At 35.5% G+C, this 23,327-nt stretch overlaps 1 protein-coding gene across 8 annotated transcripts in view; it reads right to left on the bottom strand.

Annotated features, from left to right (window-relative positions):
• The window catches only part of FBXO25 (F-box protein 25), a 227,982-nt gene that overhangs the window by 145,525 nt on the left and 59,130 nt on the right, over window positions 1–23,327 (bottom strand). For all 8 annotated transcript variants that reach the window (XR_008915523.1, XM_056813387.1, XM_056813388.1 and 5 more), the window contains exon 2: window positions 13,287–13,427. Coding sequence is in view for 7 of the 8 variants with exons in the window: in XM_056813387.1 (XP_056669365.1) it covers window positions 13,287–13,427 (141 nt within the window). In the remaining variant the exon portion in view is untranslated. The remainder of the gene's footprint in view (window positions 1–13,286; window positions 13,428–23,327) is intronic.

Raw genomic sequence — 23,327 nt, 5'->3', positions numbered from 1 at the left:
ATCCTCTCTTGTATTTTTTCCCCTCATTTTAAAAACAAATGTGTCACTGATCCTTTTTCTTTCTTATATCACTGTTACTTCTCATTGTCATTCATTCTCAGAACTCCTCTTTTCTCCAACAACAAAATATTTTGCTGCTTATCACAAATCAATCAAAAGTAAGCTTTATTATATTGTTATTATTTTTGGTACTGATTTCAACTAGGCTTCAGTTTTTGTCATCTACTCTTTTCATGAGAACCACAGTTTGTATATTCTAAAATTTTTTTTACTAAAAAAATTATGGTCATTTAACTGATCTAAGATGTAGCTACTGATGATTTCCTGTTATATTTCACCTATGGAAAATTATCTTCTCAACATCCAATATCCCTCCTCAGCCAGCATGTTTTGATTTTACTTGTCATAATATGGCTTTTCCATTGTGGAAATTTCTTGATGGATGCATTTCTCATACTCATGAGTAATAGGCACCTAGGTTTTCTGGGAAGAATTCCAAATATAAATTCAAGAAATGGATCTTGAGTAACATTTTATGTACCTTGCAACTTTACTGACTTTGAGAAGAGTGATGACAATTTTTTGGCATGTTTCTGATTTGTTGCCCCCTCCCCCCAGTTTTTGTTTTCTTCTTATAATGATTTTCATATAGTACCTTCATTTAACTACTTTCTAAGAGGTTCATCTTTTTATCATTTCTTTTTGGGGACACATAAATACTCCTTTGATTTTAGCCTCACTCAGATTTGGAAAGTTATTTTTTTCAGAAAAAAGAAAACCTTTAACATTTCAACCCATCATCTTGACTACATTTTTCACTAAATCAAATCTAAACCATAATATGGTATTAGGGAAAAAAAAAATTTCAGGTCTAACCAGCAGTGGGCTTACTACATTTTTATTTCTTGGGATCAATACTTTTCTTTGAGGCCTGTAGTTTTTTTTATGACTTTTTTCTGAATTCTGCTGTTTGTTCACAAATAAAGTAAGAGTTATTGATATGCTCAAATTATAAGCACAGCAAAAGAGCAGTCACTTCCAGATGCCCAACAATATACCAAGAATATTTTTATATTTGATGCTTCTTGAGGAGTTTCATGTTTTAGACATATGTTGGTACCTCCTTACAGAAGATTCCACAATTTTATACCAGAATCTAAGAGCTTAGCTTGATTGCTGAGTAAATTAGGATTATAAACAATGTCTTTTAGTTATTATATGAGGATCTGAGGACACAACAATGACCCTAAATGGATATTATTTTCTTTTCCCCTGCTTTGTCATGATGAACCTCATTAGTGCAATCAGAATCATTAAATTAATCTTCATCTAGGTTTACAATTTTTGGCTGTTTCTGTACAGGTAGTGCTTTTCACTGTGTAATACAGGTCAGGCTCTGACACTACTTCTGGATATTTTATAGTATATTTATACTAAGAAAGAATCCTTTAAATATTTGCCTATTTTCCCCAAATCCCAAGAACCATTAATGGCTTGTGATAAGATCTATGTTTTAAGGTAGGAAGTAGACTAACCTGTTACAGAACAAATAAGGTACCCAAGTTCTTAACCTGAACATTTCTTTTATAATCACAACAAAGTTCATATGCTTTCTTAACTAGGAATAAAGTTTTATCTCTGAGATTTAAAAGTTAGCTCATTGAATATATAACATAAACTATTCAAGTGTCTGACACATTTTTAAGTCATCCTGACAATTTAAGTAATGAATGCCAATATCTACAAAGAACAAAACACTTTAAAAATTAGAATATGTTTAACAAATGCCACCCAGCAGAAAGATAGTCTGCTACATACTGAGCTTTATTGGAACATAAGCTGGGACTTCAAATGGCCTGTAAGTACAAGTCAGTTAGTATCTTATTTCTCTGCCCCATCCCATTCGTCCAACTCTTTCAATTAAACCATACTTTATCATTGCTTCATAATGCATATCACCCCAAAAAATGTTAGGTGAAAGACATTCTTTTTGGAGTGTTAAAATTCATTATCAGCACACAACATAAAAGACAAAGGAATTTCCAAGTGACAAAATAGGTTTGAACAGTGATTAAATCTGCGAACTTTGTTTCCTCCTATCCTGCTCCTTTCTTTACAACAGTAAAAAAGGGTAAGTTTTGGAGAGAAACTGAGTAGAGGTAGATAACTCCTCTCCTTTTTTCTCTTCTTTTTATCTGGTGTCACAAAAAGCTGGATTTATTAATTTAATGCTACCTTAGTAGGCCCAAGTTTTATTATACTTTGAAAAAGTTCTCTAATTTCAGTTCTTATTTCAAAGAAGAAAAAAGCTCAGAGTGGGAAAAAGGAGTTTTTAAAAAAAATTTTTCCCTTCTGTCCTCTTTTCTTAAGTAAAAGTGGGTACTATACAATACATAAAATCTCAGCCACTAAAGATATGTGATATGGATTTGGGGCAGAGGTGGAAGAATACTTGAATAACTAGTAAATCATATGAAAAATAGACCTCACAGTAGAATTAGCTATGAAATCTATGAAATACTAAAGCACATCACACACACACACACACACACACACACACACACACACACACACACTTTGAAATCCTAGTATAATCTCTGTAACCTATACCATTAGGAACACTTGGGCATATACAGCAAGGGAAAATTCTGAAACTTGATATTTATATATATATATATATATATATATATATATATATATATATATATATATATATATATATATATATATATATCTCAAAATCTTTATTAACCTCCTTCCCCCATGATGTTTAAAAAGTTATATAGCTTGTTATGATTTTTAACTTTAAAAGATTATGTAATAAACTTTAATTTTTGAGTTGGAGAGATTCTATTATCTTGATGTATGATAGCAGCAGAGAGGTGTGTGGTATAGTAGAGTGCTAATTTGCAACTCAAAAAGACCTCAGTATAGGTTGTTGGTTGATTGGCTATTGTCCTTTGTATTTGAAGAGGACCAAAATGACATCACTGGTAATGTCTTTTAACCTATAAATAAATTGGATTTAAAGGAGGAAGAGTTGAACAAAGTCATCTGCCTTACTCTCTCTTCCAAAGTCACTGAAGTCCAGAGGCAAGACAGAAAGTCAGGATGAGAGGTGATAGTTTGGGATGCAATGGCTTCTTTGATGTCCAACCAAACTCTAAGTTCTCCACAGCACCTGTTTCCACTGCCTCCATTAACAGTAGAACAAATTGTTCTCATCTATCTATTCTACCAGGTGAAGTTTTCAAATGCTTTGGGTAGACACCTCTCTCACTCACCAAAAGCCTCAATCTGGTTTAGACCCCTAGCCAAGATGGTTTACTAAGGTGTGGCTGCTGTGTCTACCATACCTTCTTGAAGTCACAGGTAAGAGCTGGGTGTCAGGCAGACACCAAAGGAAGAAAGCAGCCCTGAAAAAGTTTGACAAACTTTCACACCAGATGTTCTAGTCTTCTTTAAACACCTTATATATGTATACATCCTTAGCAGAGAAAGCTGATGGGTAGAGATGCGAAGTGAATTGTGTCCCTGGTAACAATGTATTTCTGTGACTCTACAGTTTGAAAAAAAAAAAAACACTTTTCTGGCCTCTGATACATACTTGTTATAACAAAACAGGTAGGCAATCTTAGTACTTAGGAACTTGAGCAGCTATAAGACTATGCATAAAACCTAAATTTCTAATTTGTGTTTGTTGGAAGCATTCCCAAGCCAGGATTTACCTATGCCAATGAAAGCACAGGTCTAGACCAAAATAACCACAGGATCTCACAAATATAAACTTATAAAACCTACACTTAATGAAACTATAGATTTCTGAAATGCTGATTCCATAGAATATCAATAGTAACAACTAAAGCTAATATTGTTACAGAATGTTATAGTTTACAAATTACATACATAATCTTATCTGACCCTTATTAATCAAGTATTATTATTCCCATGTAAACCATTATCTTTTTAAAATACTGGCTCAGAGGAGAAGAGTCAAAATGGCGGCTTAGAAGCAGCAAAAGTCAATTCCTCTGTGAAAACCCTTCCATCCCAATCAAAAACAAAGTGCTTCTAGGGGGGGACAGAAAATCAGATACAACAATAGACAGAGCTGGGGGAACCTCCTTATCAATTCAACTTAAAAGGTATGCAGAAAGGTTGAATTCTCGGGTTTAAGGAAAAAAAAGAAGGTCCCAGGACCCCTCTCCCACCTACTCTGCTGAGACTTGGGCAGTTGGCAGGATGTGGGGGCAAGGGCTGGAGTGCCTTGCTACCACAGCTACTCAAGGAACAGGGCTCTGACCACAGCTGGCAGGGAGGCCGCTTGAGAAGAGGGGCAGAGAGAGGCTAGCCTGGTCACAGCCTTCAGCCACTACTCCTCCATCCTGAGCCTGTGACTCTGCAGATGAACTCAATTGGCTTAATTCAGTCTATCAATAGTGCAGAAAAGAAGCCTCCAGAGAGTCAAAAAGCTCAATCTCCAACACCTGTCCCTCACCTACCGCACTGAGACCTGAGACAAGAATCTGACTATCTAGGATCCCAGGGTGAAGGCTGCAACTGCAACATAGTACCTTGGTACCACCATGGGAAGCTCAGGGCTCTGACAGGGCAGCTGGCAGGGAGATGGCTGGCAGAAAGGAAGAGAAGAAGATAAGGGTAACTACCTTCAACCTTCACACCTTCACTTTTCACCTTCAGTTTCTATTGGCAGCTGGAGAAGATCTGGCCTTAGGGCACATTAATACAATAGGTCAGCTCCATCAGCCAAATCTAGTTAATCAGCAGAGCAGAGAAGAAACCCCTTCAGGGCAGAAAGCCCAAACTAACAGATCCAGCAAATAAGCTGAGGAGTAAGAATAGAGCCAATAAGGAGGGGGGAAAAAAGGGAAAAAAATATGAGTAAATAACAGAAAAAGAAAAAAGAAATTACAATCAACAGCTTCTATTCAGGTAATGAGCAAAGAAAAAATGGAACAGAGGAGGACCAAGGAACACCAAGGAAAAACTCAGGGACTCCAGCTAATATGACTTAGACTTTGGAAGAATTCAAAAACACAATTCAAAAAACAATTAAGAGAGGCTGAAGAAAATAGAGAAAACAATTTAAAAAGTAAAAGGTAATCTGAAAACCGAGGCACATGAACTAAAACAAGAAAATAGTGTCTTTAAAGCCAGAATTGACCAGCTTGAAAATGAGTCAAAGAAAGTGAAAGATGACCTATAAAGAAAAATAGATCAAAAGGAAAAGGAGGATCAAAAGCCAGGGATGAAATCCAGTCTTTAAAAAATTAAAATTGAACAACTAGAAGCAAATGACTTTACAAAGCAGCAAGAATCTATAAAACAAAATCAAAAGAATGAAAAAATCGAGGAAAATATGAAACATGTCATTGATAAAACAACAGACCTGGAAAATAGATCCAGGAGAGACAATTTAAGAATTACTGGACTATCTGAAAAATCATGACCAAAAAAAAGCCTGGACATCATTCTACAGGAAATTATCCAAGAAAACTGTCCTGATATTCTTGAACAAGAGGGTAAAGTAGAGATTGAAAGAATCCACAGATCACCTCATGCATTAAACCCCCAATTGACAACTCCCAGGAATTTTACAGCCAAATTCAAAAACTTCCAGACCAAAGAAAAGATACTATAAGCTGCTAAAAAGAAACAATTTAGATATCATGAAGCCATAGTCAGGATTACACAGGACCTGGCTGCACCCACACTGAAGGATCAGAAGGCATGGAATATGATATTCTGGAAAAAGGGAACTGGGTCTACAACCAAAAATCAACTACCCAGCAAAATTAACTATATTCTTGCGAGGTAAAGTATGGTCATTTAATAAAATAAAGATTTACAAGCATTCCTAAAAAAAAGACCAGGCTTAATCAGAAAATTTGAGGCCCAAATAAAATATTGGCTCAGTCTAGGGTATGAATAACCTTCTTTAAATTCTTAAATTTGAATCATGTTTTCTGACATTTTTCACTTTCCTTCTCTGCTTCTTCTTTTTTGGATTAAAGTTACCAAATACCAAAATATATGTTAATTTGGTTTGGATGATCCTCTCAAGAATTCTCTGCTTTATCTTTTGTAACAGATGTTAGTGCATAAATTGTTGATATCTTCATGGTGGTCTTTTGGCTTATGTTAATCATGAATGTTGTTAAGTAGGACATATGTCTCATTTCTTATTCCTCTTTTGGAACAAGATGAAATCAATGTCTTCAACTAATATTCCATTGAGAAACTGAAGTATTCTTCCATTTTGCTGAAACTTCCTTTATATTTTCTGGTTTTCTTTATACCAAGAATTCTGTTATTGTTATGATTTATTTTCTCAGATTATATACTGGACAGAGATCTCACATAGAGAGAACCAACAGTCAAATGAATATTTGTAGGCAATATAAAAAGACACATAATTCTTTCGTTTCTGTATCATAATAACCAAGAAGTGAGAGGGTGACCCACACATAGTATGGGGCTATTTTATATTTTCAGTTGTTTCCTGAGTTTCCATGACAAAAGGATTAATTACCCAGTGGTCAACCTTATGGTGACATGTCTCTCTGTACTTACTTAGACTGCTCCTTGGACAATAGGTAGTCTATCTCCAGAATATAGTTGAAACCATTTTAGTTTGATGAAATCTGCCAGAATTGAGTCTATGTTATACTAGTATAGCCTTTGAGAAACCAGAGTTACTTTCTTGCTGAGATAATTAAAGTAGGACTTTTGTGGATATTTCAGAGACAATAGATGATTAATGTTTGATTTGGAGCTACTGTAATTGGGGGTGGTGTTATCTTCTCTTTATCTTTCTATTTTGGTGTTGATTTTGACTTTTACTTTAGTTGAAGTCTGTACATAGATAGATACATTGCTTCTGAAATGATTCCAACATCAATAATTGATCATTTTCTCCCTGTTAAGTTGTAGTTTGATTTTTATTTTGTGGTGATATTTGATTCTTACCATAACCAATACATGTGGACTCTACAGATAGTATTCATGACATATAGATATAGGATTTCTGAGCAATATATCAACCTTTGACCTATCTAATTTCTTAACCTTAAACCATAAATTTCGACTTCCTAATTTCATTGTTTTCCCTTGAATTAGTGATCTATCAATCAAATAACCAAAGGATTACTTGATAAAGTTGGGAAAATAACAAAATGTATGCAGAGAAACAAAAAGTCTTGAATTTCAAAGGAAATAATAAAAAATAGAAAAGAAGGGTTAGCAGCATTAGAACTCTAAGTACACTAAAAAGCACTAATTATCAAAGTAATATATTTCTGGTTAGGAAATAGAATAGTTAGTCATTAGAACATATCAGATTCATAATGTACAGAAACAAACAAGCAAGTTGTTTGATAAACCCAAAGCTCTCAGCTATTTGGGCAAGAACTCAATATTTAAAAAATTATTGGGAAAACTGGAAATCAGTTTGACAAGAACAATAATCATAGATCAAAACCTCACACTGCATTGCAGGATAAGCTGCAAATAGGTTCATGACTGGAAAGAAAAGATGACACTATAGATTAGAAGAGGAAGAAAGAAATTACTTTTCAGATCTGTGTCTGGGGAAAGTCCATAACCAAATAAGAAACAAAGAGGATTATAGAAGGCAAAATGTATAATTATGATTAAATAAAATGTTTTTGTACAAATAAAACCAGTATGTCTAAAATGAGGAGAAGCAGGTAAATTAAAATAATAATAAAATTAATTTAAAATTTTAAAAAGCCTTAGTATTAATATTATTTGGTGAAGACGTCATTTCAAAGATATATAAGGAATTGATTTTCATTTATAAGAACAAGAGTTATTTCCCAATGGACAGAAAACTATAAACAGGTTCTTGTAATGGGAAGAAAGCCAAGCTATCAACAGGCATGTGAAAAAAATTATATAAATTACTAATAATTAAATTGTAAATTAAAACAACTCTGAGGATCTAACTCATAAGGATCAGAATGGCAAAACTGAAGAAAAAAAGTAAAAATGATATGCTAGAGAGGATATGGAAAAACAGGTACACTGATATACAAATGCTGGAAACTGTGAATGAGGTCATTTTGGAAAGCAATTGGGAACAATGCCCCCAAAGTACTGAAACTTACTTCTAGTGATACCAATATTAAGTTTATACTTCAAAAATATTAAAGAAAGAGGGAGAGGCTCCACATAAACAAAAATATTTATAGCAGTTCTTTCTATGGTAGACTAGGATTGGAAACTGAGGGAGTAACCATCAATTGGAGAATGACTAAACAAATTAAGGTATATGAGTGTAATGGAATATTGTTATGCTATATGAAATGATAAAGGTGACAATTTCAGAGAAATTGGGTAAGACTTGTATGAAATAACACAATGTGAAGTGAGCAGAACCAGGAGAACAATTTATAAAATAATAGTACTGTAAAAGCCAACAACTATGAAAGACTTTAGAACTTTAAAATAACCCTGCTTCCAGAATACTCATAATGAAATATGTGATTCATCTACTGAGAGACATGTCTTGGGTTCAGAGTATAGAGATTGAGAAATTTTTTGTGGACATGGTCAATGTGGGAATTTGTTTTTCTTGATTATGGGAAAAAGGGGAAGAGGTGGGAAAGGAGAGGGATTTTTGTTATTGAAAAAAAAAGTATAATTATGCTCTCTCACAGGTGATAAATATTACCTTCAAGAAGAGTCAGAAGACGTATGAAATATACTGAGCACCTAATATCATAAACATGAAATTTACTACATCTTAAAAAAGAATGCGTTTTGATGGAGTCATCATTTCAGAATCATCTCTACATAGCCAGCACATCATTAACCAGTTAGAGAAAAGGTAAAATGAACACCAAATTAGAAGGACAAAAAATGAGATGACACTGCGAGTAATTACAATTACAACCTGATAGATTTGAACAAATTATTGGTGCCAAGAAATAGCAAATATTCCATCAAGATGGCTCCCATGTAAATGTTAAAATTATATTAAAACAGTGATAAATTGGTTGACTATACTTTGACTGTTAATATTAATCAAGGAATAAAACAGAGATGCATACTTTTAAATGGCATTAATCACTATCTTAAAGAATAGCTAGTAGAATCCAAGTCAGAGAGGAAAAATGAATTGTATCAAAAATTCAAATTGCCTAATTTAATTCAATTTCACAAATGTATTATGACAAGCACCTATACAGAGAACCTCTCAAGCTAATCCATCACTTTTTTTCTTGCTTAATAAATGCTTGCTTACTTGATTGAAATTTCCCATTCCAAACCAGCCCCTATTCAGCCTCCGTTGTGCTATATGCTTTATAAATATCATCTGATTTGATCCTCACGACAACTCTATTTAGTCTCCAATATTCTTTTCCTAAAGTACAGGTATAATTATGGCATTTCCATATGCACTAAATTCCACTAGCTCCCTACCACTTCTGGGATCAAATATAGATATCCTCCGTTTAGTGTTCAAAGCCTTTCATAACCAAGCCACCTCCACCTTTCCAGTCTTCTGGCACCGTACTCTCCATACCCCTTGATATAGTGACACTGGCTTCCTTTTGTTCTAGGAACAAGACACACTATTCTTTGCCCTGAGTATTTTTTCTGGTTGTCCCCAATGTCTGGAATTCTATCTTCATTTCTATCTACTGTCTTCAAGTTTTAACTAAAATCCTTAAATCAAGTGACTTCACTTTCTTATTCACTATTTATCCTCTATATAGATTGTGCACATGCTATCTTTTATATAGCTTGTGAGTAGGTGTGTGTATTTGTTTGTAGGTTGTTTTCTTCAATTAAATTGTAAGTTCCTTGAGGACAGGTTTTTTTTATTTTGGTCTTTTTTGTCTCTTTTTGTATTCCTATTGCTTAGCATAGAGCTTGGTACATAAAAGGCATCTAATAAATGTTTACTGACTCTGACTAACTAGCCATGAATCTGTGACTCACTTAGCCAACCTCTTTTTCTATAAAATGGAGACATGATATGAATTCTACTAATCTAATAGTGTTATACTGGGGATACTGCTTTGAATATGCTAGAGAAAAGTGACTTCTTATTATGTAACATATTCATGATTCATATTTTATAGTGTTTAGTACTAAAAGAAATCTTAGAGACAATGTAGTCCAAACCTATCCATTGATATTTTAGAGATAAGGGAAGTGAGACTCAGAGAACTTCAGACTTGTCCAAAGTTATAACTGATTAGGGGCAAGTGTATGTGGATTAGCTTAGTAACTCACCAAGGAAGACCAAGTAAGATCAGAAATAACAATACCAACTTCCATTTATAGTGTTATATGGTTGACTAAGCCCTTTACATACAAGAGCCTTGAGTGATATAGGTAAGAGAAGTATAATTTCTCCATTTTATGAATAATGCAATTGAAGCCCAGAAAAACTAAATGATTTGCTCAAGGTCATAAAATACCCCAGTTACAATTTGAATCCAGTCTTCTGACTCTTAAGGCAACACTTAGATTCTATTACCACTGAATCAACTACCTTAAAGAAAAGCAATTCATACAAACCACTGACTTCTGATGGTGAGTTAATTGTGTCATTAGAGAATATAAAGGCAGAAATATGTAAATATACCTCATAACATTGAGTTTTGCAATTCTGGGTGACTCCTTTTCATGGTCAAACTCCTAGGGAAAAAAAAAAAACTTTACAGTTTTATTATCTCTACTTCCTCTCCTCTAGCTCACTTTTCACACATGAATAATCTGGATTCAGACATTACTCCTCAACAGGAACAACTCTCTTCAAAATTACATTCAGTTTTGCTATCCTAAGAGTCTGGCTTTTTTACCCCACTGTTTTTCATAGCTATTTCTGGGGGCTTGGGGAGTGGATCTTTAAGTTTTTGGTGCTTCCAACTGTGGTCTGGGGTGATCAATGACCTATGCCTTGGTCCTTATCCATGAATAGTCCCTGTTTCCTTGCCATTGCAAGTACTAGTACTATTCTCTGTCCTGGAACTGGGCCCTTGTTCCCTTTCTACCCTGGAACTGAAACTTGGAACTAGGGCCCCTACTGCTTTTTGACCACAAGTGCTCCTCTCCACCCTATAATTGTGATCCTGGATAAAAGGCAATGAGGTTGCCAAATGAAGCCTAGTCCTATGACCAGTGCCCACAGGGGTTTCCTGTAATCTCTTTCTAACCAGGTGTTCAATGCCCATAACATCTCAGGATGGTAAGAACTCTATCATTTTGTTTATTCTGGATAGAAACTACAGAAGGGAAAATCAAGCTTGGCTACTGTTATGATCAAACTGAAGCTGCTATTGACACAGCTAAAGCTGATATGTTGAACTGTAGCAAGTATACTGAAACTGGTATGGACCAAGCTATTATAACTACTATGGCTGTCAGTTGTTAAACTATTTACTGGCGGTGGACAGAAAGCCAAGAAGTGGTTGAATACAACTTTATTCTAAGTTGAATAGGGATAGGATTTAGGAATAAGGTAGGTAATCTATTAATCTTATTCTAAGTATCTAAATACCACCGTCCCCCACAAACTGCTCCTCATGGAGCTTCTTATCTGCAGAGCAGATCTGACTTAACTTACTCTCAACTATCTTAAAATATTCTCTAACTAAAACCTATTCTAATTTATACAATCTTCTTTATCCCTTTAAATGTATATATGTATGTATGTATATATATATATATATATATATATATATATAAGCTTAAAGTATCAGATGTATCTGCCAGTTTCTCTTAATAGAGAATCTGACCCCAGCTGCCCTCTCTCCTAAGTCAGAGCACCTGTCACTGGAAAACTGCCAACTTCCAGGGAACAAGCTAGGTCTGTTCTCAAAGAATAGTCCTCTTAATATGATTTCTTCTTAGTTCTCTATCTTCAATCAACCCAAAACTCAACTGTCAGATTCTTCTCAGGTAAAGGAAACTTGCCCAGCACCTCCTCTCAGCTCCAAGTCAAAGTAAAATGGTTCCTCTAACTGCCTTTTCTCCCTGGTTTTATGGTTTCTTCTTAAAAGAGCCTCACTCCTATTTAGAAGGCTTCTGTTCTTAAAAAGTCCATGGCAAGATTCTATCTGTTCCCTCTCTTATAGGAGACAGTATCCAAATTACAACTCTTTCTATGGACTAACATTTCTGCTCTTAATGAGACAGAATAAACTAATTTAAAATCCTTACAATCAACATTTCACCCTGAGATCTTTTGGGAGAAACATTCTCCCCAAATGGATCTTTCAAACTAAACTTATTCCATAATTCTATGCTAGAGACAGAGTGAAATAAAGAGAAAGAAGAAAGAAGGCGATCAAAACATCTTTCAAAATGCAAGTCACATATTAAATACAAATATTTACAGTTATAAAACAACATACTTATAATTATACTCTTATAGAAACAAAAAACCCCAAAAGATAATAATTAAAATTCACCTTATAATACTATGAAAAACCCTTGCAAGAACATTATATACAAAAATACACATAACAGTACAAAACTAAAAAGAGGGAAATTAGGTCAAATCACATTTGGAAATCATGACCTTAAACATCAACACTATGGAAAGCTCTTATCTTACATGAACATTCTCCCCAGGGATGCAAGATGTTTGTGAAACAGGAAATATCAGAATCTCAGAAGAATGAGTTTTAAGTAATCCAGACTTATAACGTAGATAAGTTTCAAGATCTTACCAAAAAGTAGAACAATTAATGTAAAAAACAACATTAAGAATATGTATGAACAGAAATAGAACAATCATTTTTTCAAAAATGAGAGATAGAATCACAACCAGAATATCATACTGGTGCTCTAGGAGGTTGCGAATCTCTCTCATAGAGAATTAATGAAAAAAACAAGGACAGAAATTACATTGAACAAGAAGGCTCAAAAAAGTGGCTATAATCTTTATTAATAGGCATGACATCCACTCTGATGAAACCCCAGATCTTGCAAAGTCACCAAATTATTGCTTCAATAATTTGTCTTTTTAACAAATGAAATCAATATTTATGTGATTAATCTCAAAAAGCAAGGCAAGTTCAACATACATGTTAATTGATTTATTCTACTTGAAACCTAGAGTGTAAATTATGAAGTGGCAAGTATTATACCATGTTTAAAGTTATTGTATGTCTTCATCAAAAATATAGTTGTCAACAAGTCAAAATGTATATTTCATGAATCTATCATTTAAAGTGAAAAAATACCATTTCAAAGTACCAAATAAATTAATAGTTGTAACTTACATGCTATGACTGATGTTACATTGGTTATTGTCTCTTTCAATCTCCTGATTGCAGGATTCACATCTTTTCCAGCCATCCTCTGTTTTAATCCAACTCCATCCAGGAGACCTCCAGTCTTGACCCAAAAATGGCATATTTTCCCTATAAGAATGTTTCATTTATATCATAAATATATATATATATATAATTTAAAAACTCTTCATATTCATAAGTTATATTAATTCTTTATCTATAACAATACTATGAGTACTAGAAACCAGAGCTGGTAGAATGAAGTTAGCTTAGTTCACTCATATTATTGAAATAGCCTTTTAACTGATTTCCTCCTCTCAAGTCTCTCACCGCTATAATAAATTCTTCACATAGCTGCCAAAGTAATTTTTCATAAAGTTCAAGTCTGGCCAGGCTACTCCCCTAAACTTCAGGGGTTTCCTTTTGAATTAGATATAAAATCTCTTTGGGATTTAAAACTCTTTATAATTAAGCTGATTCAACTGATAAAACTTTCTCCTCTTTGGTAGTGGTTATTTTTTCCTACTCCATATGTGTTTTATGTATCTTATATAGTACAGGGGTGTATTAGAGCCAGCTCAAACAAGTCATGAAAGTTTACTGACTGTTGAATTTTCAGCAAATACTACAAATCAAGGTTAAGTTTATTGCTTTTTGTCATTATTATCTTTAATTTTATTGTAGATTGTCTAGATTTAAGAAAGTGTTAATGCCGATTAAACTTAAAAGTGTTCCATGTATTTCTTCACAACTCCCACTCTCATCCATTTGTTGTTAAATATATTTTATCTTCACACCATATCATTCTCTGTTACCCTTCTGCCCCATTATAAAGTAAGGTCTATGAAGAAAAAGACTAGATTATTATTTTTTTTTGGTACTCTTAGTATGTAGGGTGCTGCCTAGCATAAAATACGGGCTTAGTAAATGCTTGTTGATTAAATTTCAACAGTTCAAAGAATAAGACTGAAAAATAATTGGAATGGAACTCAGTGACCATCTAGTCTAATCCACATATAAGAAACAGTCTCTACTATGGCATTTACAAGTGGTTATCTTGCTTCTCCTTGAAGACCAATAAAGAAGGCAAACCCATTCCCTATCAGGGTATCTGATTCTATATCTATCTAATTGTTAGGAAGTTGTTCTTTACATCCAGGCAATATTTTCTTCTATCTAATTGTTAGGAAGTTGTTCTTTACATCCAGGCAATATTTTCTTCTTTTCAACTTTCACCAGTTGCTCCTGGTTCTGCTCTTTGGACCAAACAGAGCAAGTCTAACTTCTCCACCACACAACAATCCTTCAAATATTTGAAGTCAGTTCTCATGTCCTCTTTGAATCTTCTCTTTTCAACTTCCTTCAAATGATCCTCATATGGATGCTAGGTCTATAATTATTCTGACCTCCTTCTCCTCATTCCCTGGTCTATCTATTTCTTAATTATGTAATCCAGAACTGACCACAATAACTCCAGATGAAGACAGAATAGAATGAGAATATCACCTTCTTAGTCCTACTAGCCAATCTTATTTTTTTTAACCTTTACCTTCTGTCTTAGAATCAATGCTCTGTAATGGTTCTAAGGCAGAAGAGCAGTAAGGGCTGGACAATGGGGGTTAAGTGACTTGCCCAGGGTCACACAGCTAGGAAGTATCTGAGGCCAGATTTGAACCTAAGACCACCCATCTCTAGGCCTGGCTCTCAATCCACTGAGCTACCCAGCTGCCCTCCAGTGTTTTTCTTAAGCTAGAACAAAATGAAGTTAGCTTTTGGAAAACTGCTATATTTGCTGACATATTGAGCCTATGGTCCATTAAAACCTTCAAATGCTTTTAGAACAAATGCTAACTATACTTTTCCCACCTTGTACAAATTTCAGGGTTTTCTGTGCTCAAGAATTATCTTTATATTTTTCTGTACTGAATTTCATTTTACTAGACTAATCTCAATGCTGTAATTTTTTGGATTCTAACTCTATTAACTGGTACCTGAATTAGTTACCTGAATATCACAGCTTTGTATCATTTGCGAAATTGGTGGGCATGTGATATATATCTTTATCCAAGGCAGTGACAAAAATGTTAAACAGTATAGGGCTGAGCACAGAGTCCTGGGGGTATTCCACCAGTGACCTGCCATTTGGACATTGAATCTAAATAGTTAACAAAATTATTCTGAGTCAGGCCATCCATGCAGTTCTGAATCTGTTGGAATGTTATCTCCTAATCCTCTTTTCTCCAAATTCTCCACAAGAATAGTATATTTTATCAAAAGCTATGCTGAGAGGAAACTAGGTGGCTTAGTAGACAGAGAGCTAGCCATAGAGATTGAAGATTCTGGGTTCAAATCTGACCTCAGATACTTGCTAGCTGCATGGCCATGGGCAAATTACTTAACCACCACTGCCTAGCCCTTACCACTTTTCTGACTTGGAACCAGTATACCAATACTTCGGTATAATTGGAACCAATATACCATATTGATCCTAAGATGGTAGGTAAGGGTTTAAAAAAAACCAGCTATGTTAAAATCTAGATAAACAATACCCATAGCATAGATAAACAATACCCATAGCACTATCAAGATCTCCTAGTTGGGTAATCAAGCCAAGAAAAGTAATAAGTTAGGTTGGCATGATCTGTTTTTAATGAAGCTATGCTGGATCTTTGTAATCATTTTCTTTTTTCAATGTCTGCCAACCATCTCTTTTACCATCTATTCCAGAATTTTTTTAGGAATTGAAGTTAAACTCTCTTCTCCTTGCATTTTTGAAAACCAGGAAAATGTTTGCCTTTTTTCCAATCTTACAGTATTCTTTTTATTTTCCATAATCTTTCAAATTTCCCTGATAGTGGCTCAGAAATCATATCTGCAAGTGTCACATAGCTAGGAAGCATCTGAGGCCAGATTTGAACCTAGGACCTCCCATTTATAGTTCTGGCTCTCAGTCCACTGAGCTACCCAGCTGCCCCACCCCATATAGCTTTAAATCAACAACCTCCCCTCCCCCCCGCAAAAAAAAAAAAAGTACAAAGCATTTTGTTGTCCTTGGTTTCCTTCACTGGGCTTGATGCATTCTAAACTTTAGCACTTCTAACACTATTTTGGCAAAGTCATGCCATGCTTTCATGTCGATAGGTTGTCTAGTAGACAGAACATTGAACTTAGAGTTATAGAGATCTGAGTTCAAAAACAGACTTAGCACATACTAGCTGTATGACCCTGGGTAAAGCACTTCAACTTTGCTGCATCAGTTTCCTCATTTGAAAAATGTGGATAATAATAGTACCTACCTTCCAAGATTGTTGTGAAGATCAAATGAGATAATAACTATAAAATTATTAATATAGTGTCTGGCACACAGAAATTGCTATATAAAATATTATATATCATCATCATCATCATCATTATTAATTCTCTGGCACTTGACCTCGTACTTTACTGCATATTTCTTTTTAAAATCTGAATTTTTCAGTAAATTTCTTGTGAATCCATACTGATCTCTTTAGATAAATTTTATTTTCATTTTTTGTTGTAATTATTTTTCTTTGGGCCTCTAGAATCTCATTCTTGAGCATTTCCCATCCCTCTTAAGATGACTACTCTTATAGGCCTTTTATTCTATTATTATGAACCCTTGGACATTTGCTTTCCCCAAAATTAAAATGCATGTCAGAAAATGTCCAGATTTTTTCTCTTTCTCTATCAAAAACTCTAGGAGGTAATGGTCACTTCACTTCAGTTTTAGGATTCCAATCAGTTCTATCCCAGAAGCCTTCTGGTTAATGAGAAACAGATCCAGAATAGATCGTCTCTTCTTCATATCTTCACCTTTTGAAGGATGAGATTATTGCTAAGGCAAGAAAAGAATTTATTAGTTGTTCTGCAGGAGGAGGTACAAAGAAAGGCATAAGACAGTCCCTGCCCATTAGAAGTTCACAATCTAATGGGAGGGGATGACAATATGCAAATAATTATCTACAAACAAGCTATATACCAAATAAATAGGAAATAATCAAGAGACAGAAGGCTCTAAAACTATATGGGTTAAGAAAGATTTTCTGTAGAAGGTGGGATTTATGATGGATTCGACAAAGGCAATAATGAGGAGGGAGAACATTCTAGGAATGAGGGACAGTTAGAGAAAATACCTGGAACTGAGAAATGTTTTTTTTTTTTTTGGAGGATCAACAAGGACAACAGTGTCATTGGATCAAAGGGTCCATGGGGTTGGGGGGAGTCTTTAGTTATAAGAAGATTGGAAATGTAGGTGGAGCCTAGATTATGAAGAACATTGAGTGACAGAGATTTTGCATTTGATTCTGGAGGTGGGAGCCACTGGAGTATAATGAGTAGGGGAGTAACATTGTTGGATCTGTGCTTTAGGAAAATAACTTTATTAATTGAATAGAGGATGGTCTGGAATGGACAAAAGACTTAAGGCAGGCAGACCAACAAGCAGGCTATTGCAATTGTCTGGGCATAACCTGATAAGTGCCTGTATCAAGATTATGACAGTATCATAAGAGAAGAGGCATATTTAAGAGATATTGCAAAGGTGAAATCAATAGACTGGATATGGGCATAAGAAAGTCAAGAGTCAAGGATTACCCTTGAGTTGTGATCCTGGTAAATAGGATGTTTTCCTTCAAGAGCAATAGGAAAGTGTTTAGGGGATTCAGTTTTGGACATGCTGAATTTATGATGTTTACAGGACAAGAAAAGGACCCAAGATAGAGTCCTTTGGGATACTTGATTTTAGTGAGCACGACATGGATGGATACAGGGAAAGGGAAAGCTATGGAAGGTTTGAAGAGGAACAAAAAGTTGAGTAGGAGAAAAAGTTATTTGGAGAAATGTAGAAGGATTGTTACTGTTGTTTAGTCATTTCGGTCTCATCTGATTCTTTGTGATCCCATTTAGGGTTTTCTTAACAAAGATATCACAGAGGTTTGCCATTTCCTTCTCCAGCTCATTTTATAGATGAGAAAATCAAGGCAAATAGGGTTAACTGACTTGTTCAGTTCACATAGCTAGTAAGTATCTGGGCCTAGATTTGAACTTGTACATCTTCCTGATTACAGACCTCTCACTTTATCCACTGCACCATATAGCTGCCCATGTAGAAGTATTGCCTAATAGCAATGAGGGCTCAGATGAGACTATATAGCATTAATTTGTTATGTATATTTTCTCTCTATCTAGGTGGTATGTATTATATGCCAATAAAAATTACTTCTGTTTCTCTGAACACTGATCTTGACCCAAATTATCTCTGGCATTCTTCTCTTCCTCTCAGCCCTGGATTTCCTCACATGGAGTATAGCACTGCAAAGATCTGATGAACTTTAGAGCAAAATTGAAAAGTCCATGAGTACATTGTATTACAGGAAGTATTGAAGTCAGTTACTCCCTGATCATATAACTAATATGAGAAATTATACTCATGTGGTGAGGGTGGGGCTCTATCCACAACTAGAATGTGGGGAATGGGTCCAAAGGCCATAGTAGAACAGAATATGAATTCTCTACTGTAGAGAGGAGAATGGGGTACGTGTGAGAGAGTAGGCTTAGCATCTGGTCAAGAAAGAGAAAAGGGGAAGGGAGTATTAGTAAGAAGACTTGGAAGGGTTTCCCAAAGAATCTAATTTGCTGGTCCCCTGGCACATAGTGGATTGAAGTAGAGGAGGAAAGAACACACACTTGGGTAAAATGCACATTTTAACTATAGAATCTTACATAAGAAAAGAAAGCTTCTAAATCTGGGCACTAGAGTAATAGTATCAGAAGGACAATAAAAACCAGAACAGAAGAACATTTTGAAATAGCCTCACTTATTCCTGTGAGTTTTGCAAAGAATATTTTCAAAATCAAGTTTGCTTCCTAGGTACTGAATATCTTAAATTGTTTAAGGCACCTATATCAGCAGTCACCTCATGAACTATAATGAGAATGGAGCCTAGGAATAAGGACAGAAAAAGAGTGCACAAAACCCTTTGAACCAGCAATACTATACCACTAGGTCTGTATCCCAAAGTGACCAATGATACTAGAAAAGGACCTATTTGTACAAAAATATTTATAGCAGCCCTTTTTGTGTCAGTAAAGAACTGGGCACTGAAGGGATATTCATCAACTGGAGAATGGCTGAACAAGTTGTAGTATGTCTGTAATGAAATTTATTGTTCCATAAGAAATGATAAACAAGATAATCACAAAAAGTCTTAGAAAGGTTTATATGAAGTGATGCAAAGTGAAGTGAACAGAACCAGAATAATATTGTACACAGTAACAACAATAATGTATGACGATCAACAGTGAAAATTAACTATTATCAGCAACACAAGGATCTAGGATAGTGATGGCAAATGCCCAAACTGCATAAGACCACATGTGAGCATTGGAATAAAATGGATAATCTGTGGAGAATATTTCTAGTTGTGGTAATTGGATATACTCTGGCTGTTGCTAGAGAGGTAATTGGGGAAACCTTCAGGATGCCTATTTGTTACAATGGAGATAGAAGTATTTCTTCAGAGATAAAGATCAGAGAGATAAAGGTATTTCTTCAGAGAGATAATGAGAGATATAGAGATGCTGCCAGAGGGGCTACTCTGGGGTTGCCTATTGATCACTGCTGATGGCTAATATCACCCTTCATCTCCCAGTTTCCACCCATGCCCTTCTGCCTCCCTTTCCCTTTCCCCAGTCAGCCACCTTCTAAGTAACTCAGGGGAACTATGAGATTTCAGAGAAATATTATTCACTCTTCCTTTCTCAAGTAAGGGGGTTATTGAGAACAACAGAATGGGGATTGAGGTGAGAGGGATGAGATTTGTCTCAAATCTACAAGGAGAATTAGAAGGATTATGGAAAATGTCAGTCTTGTCACAACTGTGATTCAGGGACAGTCAGAGAGATGGAGGACAACTGTTAAATCTTCTTTCTTCTTCCAATTACACAAAGCCACCAACAAAGTAAATTTCTTCTCAGATTAATTCCAGAAGCCCACCAAGGGTCCTTCAGCCTGGGACAGAAGCTAACAGGTATTGGTTCTCAGCTTCTTCCCCCTTCAGCCAGAAGCCAAGGAAGTATCTCTCCAAAACCAAGAGAAATAGTTCAAAGCTAGAAATCCCAGCTTCTTCTCCACCACTCTGTCAGAGCCATCCAGGTCACTCCCTTGGTCAGAAAACCCCAGAGAAGAAGTCTCTCCCTTAGTCAGTAACCCCAGAGAAAAAGTTTTTCCCTTGGTCAGTAACTCCAGAGAAAAAGTCTCTCCTCTGGCCAGGCTCCAACTGCCGTTTTCTGGGAACATCCCGTTTTGGAATCTTCACCTTGATTGACAACTGAGGTACTTTACTCTTGTGTTGCAAGACTTCTCTGGTCCTCCCTTTGGTCAGCATGCCAGTCGTCTTCTTTCAGTCTTGATTGAAGATGTGTTCTTCAAATCAGGATCCACTGGAATAATCCAGAACCGGGAACACACGAACATTTTTGCAAGTTAGGTTTTTACATGTGCATACAGGTAAGAGTGAAATTTACATTTGCATGGAAGTAAGATGGAATCTTCGTGAATGTTTGTCAGAATTTACCAATCTTCATGTCTGAAAGTAAGGATTACATGTGTTCTCTTCATGCATGAGGGTAAGATTTGTCCCACCTTACTCCAAACAGGGGAGGGAAGAAGTACTCCCATTAGGTTGCTGGGCAGATGGGCAGGTCATGTGATAAATGTCCTCAGGCTTGCGTGGAGAGGGTGAAGGGAGCAGCCTCCGCTGGCACACTCCAGCATGTGTGTCATAGGTTTGCCCCAGATCTAGGACAATCCCAAGGGACTCATAGTGAAAAAGGCTATCCAACCCAAAGAAGCAACTGACAAAATATGAATGCAAATTGAAGCATACCAATCTTCATTTTATTTCTTCATGAATTGTCATTAATGTAAACAATGTGTCTTCTTTCACAACATGTTAAATAAGGAAATAGGCATTGTGTGATAACACATGTACAATCTATATATCATATTACCTGTCATCAAGAAAAGGGGGGAAGAGATCTACAGTTCAATGCAGCAGAAACACGTATACAGATTATGTCAGTGAATTAACAAACATTTATTAAGTTTTTATTATGTGCCAGGCACCCTGCTGAGATTTGGAGATACAAAGAAAGACATAAACATAGTCTCTGCCCTCAAGAAGTTCACAATTTCAAAGAGAAGATAAAATGTAAACAACTAGTACATACAAAATCTCAGAAGGTAATATAAAAGGGGAAGATATAACAGCAAGAGGGAAATGGGAAAGACCTCCTACAGAATTTGAGTCTGGGCTATCGTGAAGAAGCCAGAGTTGAGACAGAGCTTTTTCAAAGATTGGGGTAGAGTAGGGAAAGGACAACCAGGGCAAAGGCATTGGAGACAGAAGAAGGAATGTTGTGTTCAAAAATCTGCAAGTAGGTCAGTGTAGCTGAATCAGTGTATAGAGGGGAAACAGGCATAAATAGACAGGAAAAGTAGGCAGGGATAAGATGATGAAATTAAGTGCTAAATAGAGAAGGTGAAAGAGAGTCAATGGAGCTTTCTAAGAAGATGACTGATGTGGTCAAACCAAAGTCTTTAGAGTAAGCATCTTGGCAACTGAGTGGATGATAGATTGAATTGAGGAGATTTGTACCTAAAGGAAGAGTTTTTGTTAATGCTGTGGATTTGATTAGACCAGTTTTTTTCAGTAACGAGAAATTATGGTAAGGAATTTCCTTTATCAATGGTGCATGGAAATGTTTAAAATTTGAGAATAGAATTAATCAATCATTAATTAATCAACTTACGAATCACCTACCATTTGTATTGTGCTAGGTGCTGAGGATGCAAAGACAAAAATGAAACATTAGTTCTCCTGAAAGTTACATTTTAGAAGGGGATGCAATATGTATATTGATGAGCACTTAAAATATGAGTACAAAGTAATTTCAAGGGAGATGAAATGCCAGAGAGAGGCAGGAAAAGTTTCTTGGAAGATTGTGTTTCAGCTGAGAAGGAAATTTCAATAGGGGTATTGAAGTAGAACAACCACTTGTCAGGCATTTAGATTGGACTAGATAGCTAGCTACTAAGGACACTTCAAAATATCAAAGCTTATTCTTCCTTCAAACTGTTGCTTATGTCATAATTCTTCCATAAAACTTTCTCAGCGTCTCTTGATTTCAAAAACCCTATATTTCGAATTCCAGTAGCATTTACTGTCTAAGTCATTAATTAGGCACTTTTACACAATAAAAACAATAGCTCCTGCTACCTTATATTGTTATTGATCTTTACATAATGTTATACCAAATTGAATGAAAGCCTCTTCAGAGCAAGACTGCTTCATACCTTACTGTGTCCACATTATATAGCCAGATTTTTTTGCTGCACATTTCTGTCTTTGTATTAGCCATCTCTCATGCCCAGAATATATGCCCTCCCCCAACTCTTAAATTCTGTGATTACTGGGAATGACAAAGGTACCTTTGTTCCTTAATAGAAATGTAACTCCAATATTTTTTAATCTTTAGTTGCCATGGAGGTTGATTGCATCCTTCTCAGCTAGTCAGTTGGTTAATAAATATTTATTATTTATTAAGGACCTACTATGTGCCAGGAACTATGCTAAGCACTGGAGACAAAAAGAAAGGTTAAAGAAATAGTTCCTGCTCTCAATGAGCTCACAGTTTAATGAAAGAGACAACCTGAAAACAATTTTGTACAAACAAACAATACAAAATAAAATTGAAATAGTCAAAAGAAGGAAGGGGCTAGAATTAAAGGTAAATAGGATTGGCTTTCTGTAGAAGGTAGGATTTTAGCTTGTCTCAAGCCTTGAAGGAAGTCATTGAAGCCATGAGGCAGATGGAGAGGGACCAATTCCAAGCTTGGGGGGCAGATAGTGAAAATAGCCAGTTAGAAGATAAGAGCATTGTAAAAAATAGACTCGAATACAGGACTACAATCCCCACAAGCCTTTGCTCCACTTCCCCAAAATGCTT

The sequence above is a fragment of the Monodelphis domestica genome, chromosome 1 (genome assembly GCF_027887165.1).
Source record: "Monodelphis domestica isolate mMonDom1 chromosome 1, mMonDom1.pri, whole genome shotgun sequence".
NCBI classification, from domain to species: domain Eukaryota; kingdom Metazoa; phylum Chordata; class Mammalia; order Didelphimorphia; family Didelphidae; genus Monodelphis; species Monodelphis domestica.
This window is presented reverse-complemented; position numbering and strand designations above follow the sequence as displayed.